General features: G+C 45.1%; 2 protein-coding genes across 2 annotated transcripts; both read right to left on the reverse strand.

Annotated features, from left to right (window-relative positions):
- Positions 1-429: 429 nt before the first annotated feature.
- On the reverse strand, positions 430-9,233 carry LOC311146484 (interferon regulatory factor 4-like). Its single transcript, XM_084182991.1, has 9 exons — positions 9,189-9,233; positions 8,448-8,647; positions 7,853-8,039; positions 7,086-7,171; positions 6,741-6,933; positions 2,696-2,788; positions 1,808-2,197; positions 1,203-1,315; positions 430-860 (listed from the first exon to the last, which is right to left on the reverse strand). The coding sequence occupies exons 1-9, from the start codon at positions 9,196-9,198 to the stop codon at positions 711-713; spliced, it is 1,422 nt and encodes a 473-aa protein (XP_084039117.1). The 5' UTR covers positions 9,199-9,233; the 3' UTR covers positions 430-710.
- Positions 9,234-10,136: 903 nt separating this feature from the next.
- Positions 10,137-20,838, reverse strand: LOC311146532 (dual specificity protein phosphatase 22-B-like). Its single transcript, XM_084183050.1, has 7 exons — positions 20,696-20,838; positions 19,491-19,524; positions 19,225-19,307; positions 18,346-18,395; positions 11,627-11,701; positions 11,039-11,210; positions 10,137-10,633 (listed from the first exon to the last, which is right to left on the reverse strand). The coding sequence occupies exons 1-7, from the start codon at positions 20,714-20,716 to the stop codon at positions 10,481-10,483; spliced, it is 588 nt and encodes a 195-aa protein (XP_084039176.1). The 5' UTR covers positions 20,717-20,838; the 3' UTR covers positions 10,137-10,480.
- Positions 20,839-21,281: the final 443 nt, after the last annotated feature.

The raw sequence follows: 21,281 nt of genomic DNA on the forward strand, positions 1-21,281 counted from the left end.
TTCTTGAAACGGGTCACATTTGGCCTCTTCTCCCTTTCTCCTGAGGTCTACTTCACGTCCTGTGCACCTGTGACTGGTGCTTCCTGCGTCTGTCAGTCACCCTCTGTTTCACATTGGTCCTCGTGCCCCCACCCTCAAACCGTGTGTGTGTGTGTGTGTGTGTGTGTGTGTGTGAGAGAGAGAGAGAGAGAGAGAGAGAGAGAGAGAGAGAGAGAGAGAGCTGCACACTTCGTAGCTATCAAGTGGGAACCAATGCTAGGGTCAGCATAAAACCATCACGTCAATTATCTACAGCTACCTCGTGCAGTTTTTCGAAAATCAATCAAACACATTCACCTAGACACTCGCATCCAGACGTGCTATTGAAACAACTATTACAACAGAAGTGCAATGTACAGATTTACAAATCAAAAGACTGATTCTGTTTTTCATATTCTTTAATAAAAAGACAAAGAAATTATGATTACAAAAATAATTTTAAGGCTATACAAACTTGGGTAGATACTTTCAGCACATTTTGAACACTGATAATCTTTGTCTCAATCTGTTGACACTGATGATGGTGGCACAGTCCAGTCTTATGTCGAAATCACAGTAAGGCATTTTAGTCCAAGACCTGAGTATACTGTATATCTTTCAGTAGTTGTGAAGTAAAACTCATTGGTCTATCTACATTCATGTCCATGGCTCCTGAGGCATGTTTGTATGTGTTACTCCTGCATGTGTTGGAGGGTCCTCTGGTAGTCTCCTGGAGCTGGAGGTGAGCTCTCTGTGTGTCCCTGGAGCTCATAGTCCCTCAGGTAGTGACTGCTGTTCTGCTGGGTGAAGTACAACAGGTCCCTGGCAAACATTGGCTCCACCTGCAACACACACAGAGGTCACTCTATGAATGATGAATGATAATTAATAAAGATTGCTCACATTTACCAAATCTCTCCCTACCTTAGTTTCTGCAAATCTGTAAGGTGTAAGCAATATGCACTGCACTGCTTATACATATCCAGACCTTACAGATCTACAAACATTGATGACTTGGGGTCAAGGGAGAGGGGTAGGAGCAATTTGGAACCAGTTGATAGAGTCCTTTCACATCATGACTAACAAGGCTAGGCAGGCTATAGAGAAATCATTTTGTTTAAACCTTTCTCATTTTCGACTGATCGTAATGCAGTAAAACAGTGAAAGTATGTAGTGTACTGTACCTGTGCTGTGATCATCTTGGTCTGGCGCTGGGGGTCCGGGTACTCGTCTCCGAAACACAGCACCACCTGGTGCCTGGGCATGGGACGACCATGGTGGGCATACCCCTGCAGCTCTGGAAGGAGGGAGTGTACAATGAGTTTATTGACTTATTTCACCCCAAATCACCAGTTTGCCCTCTAACAGCTGAAAACAGCTACTTTGCTCGTGAAGGAAGGACCTTCAGCTTAAGAGGGATTGGTATTGTGATACAGTAGCACTGCAAGGAACATGCTATGCTGAGAGAAAGAGGTTCACAGAATCAGAAAGAGGAGTCAGTGAAACCTTTTTCCAGTCATTTGAAAGGAAGTCCTTCGTGTGAAAAATGAGTGGTGCACATGTAAACTAGAGCTACACATGAAAACGGGGGCTGTTTCATGGAGAGACTCCACGGAAAGGTCGCTGCTAAGAATGTGACAAATCTCTTACCCACTGATACCACAGCACGGAGAGGGACTTTTACATTCTTAGCGGCATTCTACAGTAGGCCTCCTCCAATCATCTTCATTATCATCATCATCACCACCACCATTATCATCATCATCACAATCAAAATACTGTTTCTCACCAGTGAGGAACTGCTGAGTGTCAAACAGCTTGCAGGTCTGTTCTTTCTCCAGTTTGTTGGGTTTGTCCGTGTATGGGGCTAGCGGGCCCTCCCAGTACACTCGGCTCTGGCACAGCCGCTTGGCATAGAGCCCATCTGACACCATCCACAGGAGCACACCCCTCTCCAGGACATTGGGTAGCTTTTCCGACCCCCTCCTCTGAGACTCGGGGTAAGGGGAAGGGAACAGCACCACTTCTGCACCGCTGTACAGCTTGTCCTCAGGGCAGGGGGAGGACGGAGAGGAAGAGGAGGAGGAAGAAGAGGTGATCTGGCAGCCTTCAGGACTAGAGGTGGTTACCTTCTTGACCAAAGACTCACGGTAGAACAGGGACACGTGCAGTCGGAAGTCTGGAGGAGAGAGGGGGGAGATTGTTAGAGAATAAACGAGTGAGTAGAAGTATTCCAAATAAAACAAGGTGGACAGCTGTCTGAAAACGAATGTACAAACAGTGTATATAGAAATAAAGTGAATAAAGGTAGTTAGCAAACTACTGAAATTTACAACTTTATAATCATGTTACTTTAACTGTAGTGGTCTCTACAGTCACCCATCTAAAACATCAACAATATACTAATATAAAACCCTTAATATGAGCACTGTTTCCAGCTCCATCACTGACAAACAACTGACCTTATTAAAACCCAGATTAGGGAAGTAATTGTCCTATAAATAGCTTCTGGTAACAAGAGATAACAATTCAGCACGCTCCACTACATCTTACTACTCCTGCCCTTTGTGTCCAGCTGTCATTGCACTGTTCAGTGGTGTAGCAGTAGTAGCAGTAGCAGTAGCAGCAGAAGTTGTAACTAAGTAATATAGTAGTAATAGAATAAATATGTCTTTACCAGAAAGGGTGGCCATGTTGTGCTCCATAGTAAATGCTGTGGGGTGGGACTCTGAGGAGGAGTATGAATAGAAGGAGCCAGTGAACTGATTACCTGGGAGGAAAAGATTAAAGGAGTATCGTTATTAACCAATGAATGAGTGTTTACGGAGTACATTTCATGGGGGATAAAGCACTACACCTTGTTGTCATGATTTTATATCAGGAGGAACCTGACTAGAGCATGTCAAATGAAGCCCTCAATATTTTGGAGAAGTGGAAGCCACCAAAGCCTTCACTGTCAACCTAAATCTGTTTCTACAATGTCTGTGTATGTGTGTGTGTGTGTGTGTGTGTGTGTGTGTGTGTGTGTGTGTGGGACATTTTGTCAAATGAAACCCTCAATATTTTGGAGAAGTGGCAACCACTAAAGCATTCATTGTCAACCTAAAGCTGTTTTTACAACGTGTTTGTCTGTGAAATGTTTCTTAGCTCAAATACACCTCTGGCAATTCTGTCATACACTGACCTTAGCCTATTCAATAGTACACAGTCTTTTATATATCATTACTTTAAGACATGAAGGTCAGTCGCAAAAACCATCAAGCACTATGATGAAACTGGCTCTCATGAGGACCACCACAGGAATGGAAGACCCAGAGTTACCTCTGCTGCAGAGGATAAGTTAATTAGAGTTACCGGCCTCAAAAATTGCAGCCAAAATAAATGCTTCACAGAGTTCAAGGAACAGACACATCTCAACATCAACTTTTCAGAGGAGACTGTGTGAATCAGGACTTCATGGTCGAATTGCTGCAAATAAACCACTACTAAAGGACACCAATAAGAAGAAGAGACTTGCTTGGGCCAAGAAACACAAGCAATGGACATTAGACCGGTGGAAATGTTTCCTTTGGTCTGGAGTCCAAATTTGAGATTTTTGGTTCCAACCGCCGTGTCTTTGTGAAACGCGTTGTGGGTGAACGGATGATCTCTGCATGTGTATTTCCCACCTTAGAGCATGGAGGAGGAGGTGTTATGGTGTGGGGGTGCTTTGCTGGTGACACTGTCTGTGATTTATTTAGAATTCAAGGCACACTTAACCAGCATGGCTACCACAGCATTCTGCAGCGATACGCCATCCCATCTGGTTTGGGCTTAGTGGGACTATCATTTGTTTTTCAACAGGACAATGACCCAACACACCTCCAGGCTGTGTAAGGGCTATTTTACCAAGAAGGAGAGTGATGGAGTGCTGCATCAGATGACCTGGCCTCCACAATCCCCCGACCTCAACCCAATTGAGATGGTTTGGGATGAGTCGGACTGCAGAGTGAAGGAAAAGCAGCCAACAAGTGCTCAGCATATGTGGGAACTCCTTCAAGACTGTTGGAAAAGCATTCCTGATGAAGCTGATTGAGAGAATGCCAAGAATGTGCAAAGCTGTCATCAAGGCAAAGGGTGGCTATTTGAAGAATGTCAAATATAAAATATATTTTGATTTGTTTAACACTTTTTTGGTTACTACATGATTCCATATGTGTTTTTTCATAGTTTTGATGTCTTCACTATTATACTACAATGTAAAACATATAAAAAATGAAGGAAAACCCTTGAATGAGTAGGTGTGTCCAAACTTTTGACTGGTAGTGTATGTATATACATATACACACACACACACACACATATATATATACACACACAGTGCATTCGGAAAGTATTCAGAACCCTTCACTTTTTCCACATTTTGTTACGTTACAACCTTATTCTAAAGTGGATTAAATTAACTTTTTTCCATATCAATCTACACACAATACCCCATAATAACAAAGCAAAAACAGGTTTTTAGAAATGTTTGCAAATAAAAAACAGAAATACCTTATTTACATAAGTATTCAGACTCTTTGCTATGAGACTCGAAAATGAGCTCAGTTGCATCCTGTTTCCATTGATAATTCTGGAGATCTTTCTACAACTTGATTGGAGTCCACCTGTGGTAAATTCAATTGATTGGACATGATTTATAAAGGCACACACCTGTCTATATAAGGTCCCACAGTTTACAGTGCATGTCAGAGCAATAACCAAGCCATGAGGTTGAAGGAATTGTCCGTTAGAGCTCCGAGACAGGATTGTGTTGAGGCACAGTTCTCGGGAAGGGTACCAAAAAAGTTCTGCAGTATTGAAGGTCCCCAAGAACACAGTGGCCTCCATCATTCTTAAATGCAAGACGTTTGGAACCACCAAGACTCTTCCTAGAGCTGGCCACCCGGCCAAACTGAGCAATCGGGAGAGAAGGGCCTTGGTTAGGGAGGTGACCAAGAACCCGATGGTAACTCTGACAGAACTCCAGAGTTCCTCTGTGGAGATGGGAGAACCTTCCAGAAGGACAACCATCCCTGCCTCACTCCACCCATCAGCCCTTTATGGTAGACTGACCAGACGGAAGCCACTCCTCAGTAAAAAGCACATGACAGCCCGCTTGGAGTTTGCCAAGAAACACCTAAGAGAAACAAGATTCTCTGGTCTGATGAAACCAAGATTGAACTCTTTGGCCTGAATGCCAAGAGTCACGTCTGGAGGAAACCTGGCACCATCCCTACGGTAAAGCATGGTGGTGGCTGCATCATATTGTGCGGTTGTTTTTCAGTGGCATGGACTGGGAGACTAGTCAGGCTTGAGGGAAAGATGAATAGAGCAAAGTACAGAGAGATCCTTGTTGAAAACCTGCTCCAGAGCCCTCAGGACATCAAACTGGGGTGAAGGTTCACCTTCCAACAGGACATCGACCCTAAGCATACAGCAAAACAACGCAGGAGTGGATTCGGGACAAGTCTCTGAATGTCCTTGAGTGGCCCAGCCAGAGTCTGGATTTGAACCCGATCTAACATCTCTGGAGAGACCTGAAAATAGCTGTGCAGCAACGCTCCCCATCTAACCTGACCGAGCTTCAGAGGATCTGTAGAGAAGAATGGTAGAAACTCCCCAAATACAGGTGTGTCAAACTTGTAGCGTCACAAGACTTGAATCTGTAATCTCTGCCAAAGGTGCTTCAACAAAATACTGAGTAAAGGGTCGGAATACTTATGTAAATGTTTTTGTTTTGTCATTGTGGGGTATTGTGTGTAGATTGATGAGAAAAAAATGCCCACCAGAGCTCCTGCCAGAAAATGTAATGTTTTAGAGAATTTGGCAGTACGTTCAACCGCAGACCCTGCGTAATCATGGCAGCCCAGGACCTCTACTTCCGGATTCTTCACCTGCCCTATGGTGGGGTTATGGTTTGCTGATGTCAACGTTGTGAACAGAGTGCCCCATGGTGGGGGTGGGGTCATGGTATGGGCAGGCATAGACTACGGACAACGACCACAATTGCATTTTATCGATGGCAATTTGAATGCACAGAGATACCGTGACGAGATGTTGAGGCCCATTGTCGTGCCATTCATCTGCCGCCATCACCTCATGTTTCAGTATGATAATGCACATCCCCAAGTCGCAAGGATCTGTACACATTTCCTGGAAGCTGAAAATGTCCCATTTCTCCCATGGCCTGTATACTCACCAGACATGTCAACAATTGAGCATGTTTGGGATGCTCTGGACTGGATCGACATGTACGACAGCGTATTCCAGTTCCCACCAATATCCAGCGACTTCGCACAGCCATTGAAGAGGAGTGGGACAACATTTCCACAGGGCACAATCATCAGCCTGATCAACTCTATGCAAAGGAGATGTGTCGCACTGCATGAGGCAAATGGTGGTCACACCAGATTCTGACTTGTTTTCTGATCCACACCCCTACCTTTTTTTAAGGTATCTGTGACCAACAGATTCATATCTGTATTCCCAGTCATGTGAAATCCATAGATTAGGGGTTTATTTATTTATTTCAATTGACTGATTTCCTTATATGAACTGTAACTGAATTGTTTCTTGTTGCGTTTATATAAAGGTTAAATAAATAAATAAACAAAAATATACTGTGTAATCTTATCTCTCCATTATCTGTTATTTCCTATAATCAGTGCCCACCCCATGCCCATGGCCATGCTATGTCTCACCGTTATCTGTGTGTGGCCCGGTGTGCCACGGTCGGCTGAGTGGCGGTGGGTAGTGGCACTGGCTGTACTGCAGCTCAACGTGATGTGGCTGGTGGTGCTGAGGCTGAGGCTGAGGCTGCTGCTGGTGGTCCTGTGTGTGGCTGTACTCCCTCCTCTCCTTCCTCTCCTGGGGAACTATGTAGCCACCAGACACCTTGAGACAGGCCAGGGGGAGAGGAGACAGATGTTAGTCAGGCAGTGATGGGTTCCTGATCCACACACAACAGGGAGAGAGAGCTGTGAAGAACTTTGAAGATCTTAAGACCATTGAAGGAACCTGTTGCAGGGGTAAACAAATGACTTTACCTGGCTGTGTAGAGTTGGGTACAGAGAGTGCATGGGGTAGCTGCTCTCGGAGCTCATGTGTGTCATTGTCTCTGCCATCTTGATCCCTGCATTACAGAAATGTAACATTAGACATCACATCATAGAATTCTCTATGTTCGAATCTACAATGCACAATCCAAAATGATGTGGTGGTCCCTCAGAAATGTGTTTGATCCTCAATAAGAAGACATTCACTATAGTCAACATGATTAGTGCCTATTCAACAGAGCTCACATGCTATTCAGCCCCTTCAAAAAGTTGAATACAAAAACTATACATGCTTGCAATACATTTGTTTAAAGTGTCTCATCCCCAGGTTGCAGATTTGGTCTCTAAGAGTCACTCCTAACTGAGGCTGCCATATGAGAGTGACAAAGGGGTCTTCTGTCTAGCCTTCAGCCTTCGTTATGCAAGGTTAAGTGTGTATGTTGGGCATTCTGCACTGGGTAACCGAAGCCCTCTAAAAAAAAGCCCTGAGGCCTTTTTGTTAGACGCATCGGCTTCCTCTCTGCTTCCTGCCTCATGAGACGATGGAGGCAAAATGAAACATTGCCGGCTGTATGTGTGTCTGCTTGGCTATGTTCAGAGTTAGTGTTTTCATTACCTTTGACATATGAAATCTGTGACATCACCTGCCAGTAGCCTATATCATTTAATTATGGTACAGTAGACATTTCTGACAACAGTTTACACTTGTGTCATTGACTTGACTTTGGAAATATAGCAATTAGATTAACAAAACTTGCCTCTCTTAGCTCCCTCCGGTATGATTCTGTAGACTTTGTAAGGATCTGATATATCAAGTTGGCTTCTCTCCACCAGCTCATCAAAGTCATTACTTTTGTTAAGAGCACATCGCAGTCTGGTCTTCCATGTGGGGGGGTCTGGTTTGTCCACTCCTTCCCTGTGTTTCCCTTTGAACAATGCCCAAGCCTGCAATAATCAACAGCATAATAAGTTGACTGATTTACACTTTCTCTCTGCATTCAATTTCAATTTATCTGGCGATAAGTAAGGCATTAGTAGGCCTGCATCAAAATCAACATTAAATGGTCTCTGCCTTAAACAAATATCCATTGCCTTGAACAAAGATTATCAGTTGTTATACTGTAGTAAAAAACCAACAGGTAGTCTATAGCAAATACTATAAATTACACCTGCTCAAGTAGACTAGGTCTGGAGTGTGAATTGAGTGAATTAATATGATTGAGTTAGCAATACTTTATGGGGTACCTGCACACTATATTCAATATTCACAAGTTGTAAATAGTAACTAAAAAGTAGAAGAAGAAAAAAACTGTAGAGAAGTATGGTGAAGTGAGTGTGTTGTTCCAAACGCACTTTGAAGAGTGCAGCATCCTCGTCTCGATTGTAGTCCTGTTTGCCCGCATGTTTCCACGGGATCCTGAAAATGCATTTCTCGCCATTCTCCCAAACCAGTCCAGGATAGCTACTGCTGTCAATCTGATCGATCAGCCACTGTCTAAGTTTCCCATTGCCACAGCTCACTGACAGGCCGCTGTCCCCCTCTAAGTTCATCTCTGTCAAAAAGCACATGCAATAGAAGGATGGGCATAAAGATAATGTGGGTTGCAATAAGTCCGTTCATCATGCAAAGCAAAACAATGTCAGTTGGTGCTGAGTGATGAAAGTTATCAGGGAAGTCATGCTTTTATAAAAATGCCATGCTTTCATGAAATTAGGCTATAATATCACAATTGTTTTGAAAGTATATATTTTTAGATTAAACACACATATATATATATATATATATATATATATATATATATATATATATATATATATATATGATTATTTATTTTTTAATTGCATTAAATAAATCACATACAAAATAAGTAGGCCTTAATTTAAGAATGAAAACCTTCTGGATGTGTTGGGCTATTTTAATTCAAAGACAATGTAATTCATATTTTGTAGGCTCAGAAAAACAATGTTATAATCACATGCAAAAAATTAATAACATAATAATCTTAAGCGCATCAATATCACTGCATCAACTTCAGAACTTTCCCCTCGCTTATGTTCCCTATTGCCTACTATGAGTGAGAATAAATTCCTTACCTCTAACCATGTGAAGTGATGAAATCGATTTCACTAACACTGTTCTCAAGTGAGAACATGGGGTGCCATATTCTTAAATATAGTCAGTCACATCTTGATGTGTCGGTGTCACGACTGGGAGGAGCTGCAGTTCTCTGAAGCTTGTCGAGAACAACCTACAGTCTGTGGATGGGGAATCCCTCTCGAGTGGCAAACACAGGAGTGGCAAACACAGGAAGCAAACGCCACCATGGAATGGAACAATTACCTGTGCTCAATATCAAAACAGAAACTCCCTAAAATCGTCATAATGTCAATCGATCCCATTACCATTATATGTTTATGCTTTAAATACTGTATTATAAAATCCTAAAATATAATTGTTGTTGAGTTGATAGCATTTTCATAATGTAGTTATATGGCAATTAAAATTGAATTTAAATTTCATTTAGTCAAACCTCTTGCAAGTTAATTACAGTAGCCTATTACATTGATGAAAATATGGGATAATTTAGTTGAGAGTTTTCATTTTATTCACAAATACAATATAGCCTCAATTTGTTTTACTGTGGTTATACTTCTGCCCTCCAGTGGTTGTGAAATGCACATAACCTTAAATATCAACTGGGTCTAATTCATAGGCTGTACGCTATATCTATTGGAGGAGGGCTACATTATAGGTAGGTACGTGGGTAAGTAGGCAACAGACAAATTCAAATGCATCACTTTTCAGAGCCATGTTGCACTCATGCCCAGCATCTGTATCCCTCCAATGCTGACAGAGGGGGCTGAAAAGGTTGTTTTTACTCCTGTCATGCAAGGCTTCCTTTGCATGCTACACAAACAGGAAATAGACCCGGAAACAGAGAGGTAAAAAGAGCAGAGCATGTCCGTCTGTCATCACATTGTATCTGACAGCACAGCAGGCATACCAGTAGTTAATAACCATTTCATCTCAGTTATAATTTCATCTTTAATCCTTTTATTAATGCACAAAAAGCTGATGTAGCTTCAAGCAGAAACAAATGACATGACAACAATATCATACATTTTCAAGGTTTAGAAAAACAGCATACATAGCTATAAACATCAATTAGGGGTAATAAAAACAATAAATATAAACATAAATAAACATTCCATTCTCAAAATGGTGCATTCGTCGGCCCATCCTCCCCCAGTCTTCTCCAGTAGAGGGACAACAACAGAGAGAGATTCTGGTCCAACAGTGTACTGACAGAGAGAGAATCCCCCCCCCCCAGGCGCCAGAGTGGTATCATCCCACAGTGCAAGTCTTCATACCTGGATAAGGGGTCTCAGGTACCCTGCAATCCTGGAGGGGTCGGCGGCTCAGCATTCACCTCCACCCCCACCCCATTGGGTTTGAGACTCTTGGCCAACAGGATGCGGATGTCATCCTCGTCGTTGAAGGGACTCTCTTTGTACTCCTGCCAAAGCCACTCCCTGTACTGCAATTATGATAATGCCCTTTTAGTGCAAGAGCTGTTTGAAAAGACTGCCTGAAATTTCAGCCTGTTTTGGTGACATCACCAGGCGGTAAATTAGTTAATAGACCAATAAGAAAGAGAGTTCCAAACATGGCCGGATTACCAAACGGGCACCCGGATTGCATATGATACCAAAATGTGTAGAATTGCAGGGGAAGCTTTTCTTGTTCCTTTTTGACCATTTTAATTGAAAACAATCACAGTAAGGTACCTAATTGAAATGATTTGATATTGAGATAAAAACGGCTGAATTGGACCTTTTAACACATACTTTTATGATGATAAGTAACTTTTTATTGAACTTCCATTTTCCTCCAAGAGTGACATTTTCCAATCTATCCTCCCTCTATCCCCCTCTGTACTGACCTGGTCAGCGTGAGTGGTCTCAAACTCCTGGAGCTGGTGCTGGAAGCCCAGGTTGGGCCCGGCGCAGGGCCGAGCCACCCTCACAGCAGCCAGAGCCTCCTGCCAGCCCAGCCCTGTCACCGTCATGATGTAGGCCACCACCAGGGTGACACTCCGAGACACACCCGCCAGACTGCATGGAGAGAGGGATGGATGGTTAAGGAGAGATGGATAGGAGTGGGTATGGCCATGATAGAGATAAAGGACATCAGCAAAAGGTCATATTAGACAATACATTGAATTGGAAGTCAAAGATAGAGGGTGTGCTGTGGAGGCAACATTAGAAATTGAATATAAAGGAAAGTCTTCCTCTGTATTTCTCAGAAGACCCTTAACCTCACCAGATATACCTCAGATAGTTTAACCAACACAATACATTCAAATCAAGATTGCTGTTTGGGGAAGTTCAAGAATAGCATTCTGCGTTATCTATCTATCTGCTGCGTATCATAGTCACACATGGGTTCACTTGTGAGCACTCAGTTAAACACAGAGATACAGTAGCAGTTGGACAAATAAAGTTGTTTTGTATTTTATAAAGATTCTCACCAGTGGACCAAACAACCCTCTCCTTTCAGACGTGACTCGTGCATGAACATGATGCTCTGTTTAAAGTGCTTTGTCCTGAGAATGACACAAATACAGGTTATGTAAGGTCATAAGCAGCTCATAAAAAAGTTACAAACCAGTTACCATTCCCACAATGGTAACACAATTGTATCAGTTGTGGAAGAGAAAGCACATACGACAAGTAACATTAAAATCGCCAAAAAAGCAGTAAAACGGGGCCCCCACCCTAGTCATAAAAAGTGGGGTGATTAGTGGGTAAGGGTGTGCGAGCGGTGAAGGGTATGGGTGAGGGGAGGGCCGTAGGGGTGAGGATGGGTTTGTTCTACTAAGCTCTAGGGCCATCCATCTATCCTCCTGACAGGACCAGGATGAGAAAGTGGTGTCTGTGTCCATCTCTGGTTAGCCAGGGCCAGTTTCACATTTCGCCTGTAGGTTTCACACCGTGCTGGAGCGTCGAAGCGTGGGGGTAACAGCGGTGATGACAGCGACATCTGTGTGTGTGTGTGTGTTTTGGGGGGTGTTATAAAAATAGAGGCGTAGTGCAGATGGACGAGGCAACACTGCAGTACAGAACCAGAGACGTCCTGTTCCTTCCTGCACATTAGAGGACCAGACCTCCTGCATTCTACGCACTTAACCAGAGTAAATGTGTGTGCGTGTTTCAGCATTATTTATCCACGTATGTATGTATACTATATGTTGTTATGGGTGCTCAGTACATATCTGCATGTGTTTGTGTCTTAATCCTAATGTGTAAAAATCCCTCCATGTTTTCTCAATAGAGAAATAAGAAGCTTAATCACCTTGTCATTTATTCAGTGCTTTGATTCACAGTTAAATGGTGAGCATGTGAAGCACATAATTTTCATACCAGTAGAACATGAACTAGAGACGCCCACACAGAGTGTGTCTGCTGGATAAAATGGATCTGAATGGTCTACTACACTTCTGTCCTGTGCTGTTCTGTTCTGTACCCGGTAGCCTTGTGTACAGGCGTGGTCAAAAGTTTTGAGAATGACACAAATATTAATTTTCACAAAGTCTGCTGCCTCAATTTTTATGATGGCAATTTGCATATACTCCAGAATTGTCACGACTTCCGCCGAGGCTGCCCCCACTCCTGGTTCGGGCAGGCTTCGGCGTTCGTCGTCACCGGAGTACTAGCTACTGCCGATCCCATTCCCATTACTCCACTTGTCATGTCTTGTCAATCACACACACCTGGTGCTCATTCCCCTAATTAGTATGTGTATAAGTGTTCCCTCTGTTCCCCTTGTCTTTGTGAGTGATTGTTTGTTGTGAGAGCGTGTAGCTCGGTTGAGCTACATTTCCCGGGAACACTTATACACATACTGTAGCGGGAGAAGGTATCCGTCCTCATTTCCTGCCTTTGTGGGAGAGCCCTGGAGTGGGCCAACGCGGTACCTCCCTCGTTCCACACTGCGTTGGCCCACTCCAGGGCTCTCCCACAAAGGCAGGAAATGAGGACGGATACCTTCTCTTCTGGAGAACTACGGGGAGTTTGCTCGCCTCTTTTTGGCCATTTTTGATCATCCGCCTGAGGCGGGCGAACGACTGGTTCATCTGAGGCAGGGGACGAGGACCGCTCAGGAATACGCGCTGGAGTTCCGGACGCTGGCAGCGGGGTCTGGGTGGAACGGCCGTTCTCCCAACTGGTGGACATGGCCATCCGGCTGGACAATCTAGCAGCCAGAGGACATCCTGGTAGGGGTCTGCCCGTTCCCACTCCGGACGACTCTGACCCCGAGCAGATGGAGCTGGGGGGAGGACAGCGACAGTGCCACTCTGGTGGTACGAACGGACAATCCACCTCACATCGCAGTCAACATTCTTTTGGGTCTGGAGGCGGTAGGCAGGGTACTCACGCATCACCCCAGGTAACGAACACCCAAACGTGTTCAGAGCCCTTTGTGGCACACTGTACTTTATCTATCTCCTTTCCCGATAACTTGGTAGGTTCCCAGTGTAAGGCGCTAGTCGATTCAGGGGCAGCTGGGAATTTTATGGACAGGGCATTTTCACACCGTCAAAGCATTTCATTGGTTCCCCTAACCATTCCACTCCCCATCAGAGCACTTGATAGTCGACCATTAGGGTCCGGGTTGGTTAAGGAAGTTACGGTACCAGTCACCATGATTATGCAGGAGACACATGTTGAGCAGATCACCTTTATGATTATTGAGTCTCCTGCTTACCCTGTGGTCTTGGGTATCCCGTGGTTAGCCCTTCACAACCCCAATTTCTCATGGCTGCAGAGGGTTCTTACGGGGTGGTCGCGTGAGTGTCCGGGTAGGTCTCTAGGTGTTTCCATTGGTGCGACCACGGTGGAAAGTCCAGACGGTACCCCCACCGTGCGCATTCCCCCCGAATACCATGATCTGGCACTCGCGTTATCCAAGACGCAAGCGACTAAATTACCACCTCATCGGAAGGGGGATTGCGCAATAAACCATCGGGTAGACGCTGTACCTTCCAGGAGTCATGTGTATCCCCTGTCGCAGGCTGAAACGGAGGCTGTGGAAATATACGTCACCGAGTCCCTGCGCCAGGGGTATATACGTCCCTCCACTTCACCTGCCTCCTCGAGTTTCTTCTTTGTGAAGAAGAAAGATGGCGGTTTACACCCGTGCATTGATTATCGACCACTGAATAATGTGACGGTACGATTTAGTTATCCTCTTCCACTCATTCCTTCAGTGATTGAGTCAATGCATGGGGCCCGTTCTTTCACCAAATTAGACCTCAGGAGTGCCTACAACATGGTGCGTATTCGGGAAGGGGATGAGTGGAAAACAGCATTCAGCACAACCTCGGGGCATTATGAATACCTGGTGATGCCCTACGGTTTGATGAATGCTCCATCTGTTTTCCAGTCCTTTGTGAACGAGGTGTTTCCGGACATGCTTGGTCGCGGTGTGGTGGTCTACATCGATGACATCCTGGTGTATTCCGCTACGCGCGCCGAGCATGTGTCCCTGGTTCGCAAAGTACTGGTCCGACTGCTGGAAAATGATCTTAATGCCAAGGCAGAGAAGGGTGAGTTTTTCCAGCAGTCAATCTCCTTCCTCGGATATCGCATTACCACCACAGGTGTGGAGATGGAGGAAGACCGCATTGCAGCCGTGCGTAATTGGCCAACTCCAACCATGGTAAAGGAGGTGCAGCGCTTCCTTGGCTTTGCCAACTACTATCGAAGGTTTATTCGGGGCTTTGGCAAGGTCACAGCTCCCATTACCTCCTTGTTCAAGGGTGGGCCGTCCCAGCTCCGCTGGTCTGCTGAGGCTGATTTGGCCTTCAGTAGATTGCGGGGTCTGTTCACCTCCGCCCCGGTACTGGCTCACCCCGATCCATCACTACCTTTCGTAGTGGAGATTGATATGTCCGAGGTAGGGATAGGAGCGTTGGGAGCTGTCTTATCCCAACGCTCTGGCACGCCACCCAAGCTCCGCCCCTGTGCCTTCTTTTCTAAGAAGCTCAGCTCGGCGGAGCAGAACTACGGCGTTGGTGATCGGGAGCTGCTGGCTGTTGTCCGAGCTTTGACGGTGTGGAGACATTGGCTCGAAGGGGCGAAACACCCTTTCCTCGTCTGGACAGACCACCATAACCTGGAGTACATTCGGGCAGCGAGGAGGCTGAATCCTTGCCAGGCCAGGTGGGCCCTCTTCTTCACCCGGTTTGATTTCACACTCTCATACAATCCGGGTATGAAGAATGTGAAGGCAGACGCACTGTCTCGGCTGTATGACACAGAGGAGAGGCCCAGAGACAACACCCCCATACTCCCGGCGCATTGTTGGGCCGGTAGTATGGGCGATGGACGCAGATATAGGGCAGGCATTACACACAGATCCATCTCCACCGCAGTTTCCAGCTGGGCTGCAGTACGTGCCTGCGCTTATCCGTGATCGTCTGTTCTACTAGGCACACACGTCACCCTCCTCTGGTCATCCAGGTATCAGTCGTACAATGCGCTGCCTGACCGAGAAGTACTGGTGGCCTACCTTAGCTAAGGACGTGAGGGTGTATGTTTCCTCATGCTCAGTGTGCGCCCAGAGTAAGGCACCTAGGCACCTCCCAGCGGGTAAGGTACAAACTTTACCAGTTCTACAACGACCATGGTCTCACCTGAGTATTGATTTTGTCACTGATCTTCCCCCCTCCCAAGGTAACACCACTATCCTGGTCGTTGTGGACCGCTTTTCAAAGTCCTGCCGCCTCCATCCTCTGCCCGGTCTCCCCACGGCCCTACTAACTGCGGAGGCTCTGTTTACTCACGTCTTCCGGCACTACGGGGTACCAGAGGATATAGTGTCTGACCGAGGTCCCCAGTTCACGTCTAGAGTCTGGAAGGCGTTCATGGAACGTCTGGGGGTCTCGGTCAGCCTGACCTCTGGTTTTCACTCCAAGAGCAATGGGCATGTGGAAAGGGTGAATCAAGATGTGGGTAGGTTCCTGCGGACTTACTGTCAGGACCGGCCGGGGGAGTGGTCGGTGTTCCTGCCATGGGCAGAATATGCTCAGAACTCTCTCCGCCACTCCTCCACAAACCTAACACCCTTCCAATGTGTTTTGGGTTACCATCCGGTCCTGGCACCGTGGCACCAGAGCCAGACTGAGGCTCCCGCGGTGGAGACTTGGGACGCTGCCCACGTTTGCCTCCAGCTCGCTGTGCGTCGTCAGAAGGACAATGCTGACCGCCACCGCAGGGAGGCCCCGGTGTTCGTACCGGGGGATCGGGTCTGGCTCTCGACCCGGAATCTGCCCCTCCGCCTGCCCTGCCGGAAGTTGAGCCCGCGGTTTGTGGGGCTGTTTAAAGTCCTGAGGAGAATTAACGAGGTGACATACAGGTTGTTACTCCCCCCAGATTACCGTATTAACCCCTCGTTTCATGTGTCTCTCCTCAGGCTGGTGGTAGCTGGTCCGCTCCAGGAGTCTGAGGTACGGGAGGTTCCTCCACCTCCTCTGGACATTGAGGGGGCCCCGGCGTACTCGGTCTGTTCCATCCTGGATTCGAGGCGTCGGGTGGGGGGCCTTCAGTATCTTGTGGAGTGGGAGGGGTATGGTCCGGAGGAACGGTGCTGGGTCCAAAGGCGGGACATCCTCGATCCCTCCCTGTTGAGGGATTTCCACCATCGCCATTTATGCAAACGGATTAAACTCTGGACTTCGGTATTTTACCTCCTGCGCCTGACTCCTTCTTTCACACCTCGTCACAAGAATGTTATGAAGAGTGATCAGATGAATTGCAATTAATTGCAAAGTCCCTCTTTGCCATGAAAATGAACTTAATCCCAAAAAAACTTTTCCACTGCATTTCAGCCCTGCCACAAAAGGACCAGCTGACATCATGTCAGTGATTCTCTCATTAACACAGGTGAGAGTGTTGATGAGGACAAGTCTGGAGATCACTCTGTCATGCTGATTGAGTTAGAATAACAGACTGGAAGCTTTAAAAGGAGGGTGGTGCTTGAATCATTGTTCTTCCTTTTTTAACCATAATTACCTGCAAGGAAACACGTGCCGTCATCATTGCTTTGCACAAAAAGGGCTTCACAGGCAAGGATATTGCTGCTAGTAAGATTGCACCTAAATCAACCATTTATCGGATCATCAAGAACTTCAAGGAGAGAGGTTCAATTGTTGTGAAGAAGGCTTCAGGGCGAAAAAGAAGAAGAAAGTCCAGCAAGCGCCAGGACCGTCTCCTAAAGTTGATTCAGCTGCGGGATCGGGGCACCACCAGTGCAGAGCTTGCTCAGGAATGGCAGCAGGCAGGTGTGAGTGCATCTGCACGAACAGTGAGGCGAAGACTTTTGGAGGATGGCCTGGTGTCAAGAAGGGCAGCGAGGAAGCCACTTCTCTCCAGAAAAAATATCAGGGACAGACTGATATTTTGCAAAAGGTACAGGGATTGGACTGCTTTCTGATTGTTTGGGGCAACCGGAAAAAAGCTTGTCCGGAGAAGACATGGTGAGCGCTACCATCAGTCCTGTGTCATGCCAACAGTAAAGCATCCTGAGACCATTCATGTGTGGGGTTGCTTCTCAGCCAAGGGAGTGGGCTCACTCACAATTATGCCTAAGAACACAGCCATGAATATGGAATGGTACCAACACAGCAACTTCTCCCAACCATCCAAGAACAGTTTGGTGACAAACAATGCATTTTCCAGCATGATGGAGCACCTTGCCATAAGGCTAAAGTGATAACTAAGTGGCTCAGGGAACAAAACATTGACATTTTGGGTCCATGGCCAAGGAACTCCACAGACCTTAATCCCATTGAGAACTTGTGGTCAATCGTCAAGATGCCGGTGGACAATCAAAAACCCACAAATTCTGACAAACTCCAAGCATTGATTATGTAAGAATGGACTGCCATCAGTCAGGATGTGTCCCAGAAGTTAATTGACAGCATGCCAGGGCGGATTGCAGAGGTCTTGAAAAAGAAGGGTCAACACTGCAAATATTGACTCTTTGCATAAATGTAATGTAATTGTCAATAAAAGCCTTTGACACTTATGGAATGCTTGTAATTATACTTCAGTATACCATAGTAACATCTGACAAAAATATCTAAAAACACTGAAGCAGCAAACTTTGTGAAGACCAATACTTGTGTCATTCTCAAAACTTTTGGCCACTACTGTACTGTGTGGTGCTGTGTGTTCGGGTACTTACAGATTTTGTGTGGGCAGGTCTGCTGCTGAGATGCACAGATAGGTCATCTCCTGTAGGACAACAGCCAACTGTTATACGGTCTAACACAATCACAATCTAATAGGCAAAGTATACCAACAGGATCGTTGTAAACACCACTCACTACAAACTATTACATCATGCTGAATCCTCAGTCTTACAAGTGTTTCTGCAAACAACAAGAACCATTATGTAAGCTTACACACAAGGGCCTTTCCTATAGGCTGTGTTTGTGATGGTGTGATTGCAGCTGTAGTGAGGAAGTGATGGAAGGGGACAGACCTTGCTAGTTGCTATTGGGAGTAGTAGAATGCGAGAACACTAAATCCCACACAAGCTCGAGCCAGAGCACTGGGTCAGAAACTCAAATGAAAACTCCTCTCTGCTGCCCACTCTCCGCCTACACTCTCCCACAGAGCTCATTCAGGCTCCAACAGATTATTTCTATTGAAGTCATGTGAACCTGTTTTGTTTGGGATGGGGCATAGTCTAATGTTACACACTAAGCCATACTCTCATACTGCGGTCCGGAATTACCTGACAGACAGGTCCAGCGGAAAACATGCCCCATACTCTTCCCATGACTGTCATAAGTGCAATTTATTTCCTTAAACAAACTGTCTGCATATTTCGATGATAACATGATTTATATGTTTATCATTAATCTAAATTGTATTTTGAAACTGGATTTTAGGTGTGCATGATACGGGAGAAGCATTAATGAATGTGTATAAATGCATGTGTCAGGTATCATTACATCATGTGTACATTCGTATAATAGCCTCATGCAGAAAACATCTCTGAGGTGGTATTTAGCTTTTTTTGTTCTAGCGAATGGTCCCCTGGGAATTGTTTTCTTACCGGCAGTATAGGGGCTGCACTATCATGGATAGAGAGGATGTGTGTGATGTTGTTCCTCGCTAACTGTTCCCTGTCCCTCGCATCTGTGGAAAAAAAGTATTGAATGACAAACACATTCATGAATCATCTAGAAATATTCATAGAATGTTCTCAAATATGAATGTGCCACTGAAATGTACTGGAAGGGAAAACAGTGAAGGGGTGTCTTCATTTGTCTTATCCTTAGCTCAAGCCTTTGACCAGTAGAGTGTGGAAGAAACACATACCTTTGAAGTTTCCCAAGTACAAGTCAGGCAGGACCTATGGGAAGGTAAGCATCGAATATTAATGTGTGACCTGTTGTTTACATTCATTCATCAGTGTTCATAAACCTAACATAATTACAACAAGCATTTCATTCATTTTCCAAATAACTAGGCTAAGCAACCATGTTGCTACTCAAAACACAAGCCCCCGGGCCTATTCTACCATTATCGACAGCAAAGATGAAACTCAAATATATAGCCTGTGTACTCAAGGAAAGACAACATGGAGGTGCAGGGACGGTGTATTTAGTTTGACACCAAATACCAGAGGACAGTGAGTTCAGACAACTGATACTTGTTACTCTGACTCCACACAAATTATGGTGATAATAAGGAATGTTAATGGAGGATCTGTGTGTGTGTGTGTGTGTGTGTGTGTGTGTGTGTGTGTGTGTGTGTGTGTGTGTGTGTGTGTGTGTGTGTGTGTGTGTGTGTGTTTGTACACAACAGGTGTCATCAACTCATGTTGATTGAAAAAACTCTCTGCACCCCTCATCAGTGTTGTTCCAGCTGCAGGATGAGGGACACATACTTTTACCACACACACACACACACACACACACACACACACACACACACACACACACACCACACACACACACACACACACACACACACACACACACACACACAGTACCAAGCCAACATTTGAGAAGGTAAATTGCTAAAGTATCCATAATGACATGTAGCCTACAGTACGTGATAACACACAGCAATGCATTACACCCAGAACAAGTAATATCAGCAAATGTGGTTTGCGTTCCATGATCATTTTTAACAGAAGTCTGTCCACTGTGTAGTCAAGGAGTTGGAATGTAAAAGCACAATGCCTACACACCGGGTGTGTGTGAAAGCTGCTTTGATAGACAGCTAGATTAATTAAAGTGTACAGTGTACAGTACATACAGCAGCAAACTGACAATATTATGGCATAAAGTGGAAATGATATCATGCAATTGTGCACCTGATTCAATTTAATAAATTAGATGTAATACGTTTTTACAGCACCAATAGAACGCACACATTAAACACAGTTAACTACGCGTTCTTGACTGATCGTATAATTAATTGAAACCTCCGGTCTACAGAACTAGTGTACTCGGAGACCGTGCGTAAACTTTGTTGGGAGCGCATGCATATAGGCTGTATATCAACGAATAACATACCTTATTGAGCCCATTACCCATTCTAATCAAAGATGTCTGTAAAAACCAACGAATGGAATGAAAATTACGTAATTTATTGTTGTACTCTTGTCTCGAGAAGTAGTTCTCCAAAGGCTTTCACAAAACCTCCCCAAATTGCGAGCGAGGACCTCACGCAGTCTGCAGCAACATGGCGGTGCCAATGCTCCCGATCTTTCCAATGCTTCCTGGGATTTGTAGTTTTTCCTTATCTAGAGAGGGCCGCGCTCTGCAGCCGTTTTATACTCTATGGGTAGGCTATACCTATACAGTCAAAGATCTCTCAACCTATGAATGAACGAGTCAACACAGTGTCAAAACAAAAGTATTCTAATTCCACAACATATGTATTATTTTTTGGTAAAAGCCACTAACTCAACATATGTGTTTATCATTCTTAATTACAGGACTTATTATTTTGGAGATGAGGCAAGCAGTGCAATGCTACCAATGTCTTTCTCTCTGTTAATATGAGAAAAACTAATGTACACTGAGTCTACATAACATTAGGAACACCTATACTTTCTGAAGGCACTGTATTGATTATGGAGTTGCACCCCTTTTTGCC

The sequence above is a fragment of the Coregonus lavaretus genome (genome assembly GCF_964263955.1).
Source record: "Coregonus lavaretus genome assembly, chromosome: 19".
NCBI classification, from domain to species: Eukaryota; Metazoa; Chordata; class Actinopteri; order Salmoniformes; family Salmonidae; genus Coregonus; species Coregonus lavaretus.

What these genes read in the sequence shown, in the direction of transcription:
- LOC311146484 (XM_084182991.1), bottom strand. An exon ending in ACCGGAGGGAGCTAAGAGAG is followed by an intron (nt 7,172 to 7,852) that starts GCAAGTTTTGTT and finishes TCTGTAATGCAG; the next exon opens with GGATCAAGATGGCAGAGACA. An exon ending in ACCCAACTCTACACAGCCAG is followed by an intron (nt 6,934 to 7,085) that starts GTAAAGTCATTT and finishes GCCTGTCTCAAG; the next exon opens with GTGTCTGGTGGCTACATAGT.
- LOC311146532 (XM_084183050.1), bottom strand. Translation starts at nt 20,716, where the DNA reads ATGGGTAATGGGCTCAATAAG. An exon ending in GTACTTGGGAAACTTCAAAG is followed by an intron (nt 19,308 to 19,490) that starts GTATGTGTTTCT and finishes TTTTTTCCACAG; the next exon opens with ATGCGAGGGACAGGGAACAG. An exon ending in GACCTGCCCACACAAAATCT is followed by an intron (nt 11,702 to 18,345) that starts GTAAGTACCCGA and finishes TGTCATTCTCAG; the next exon opens with GACAAAGCACTTTAAACAGA.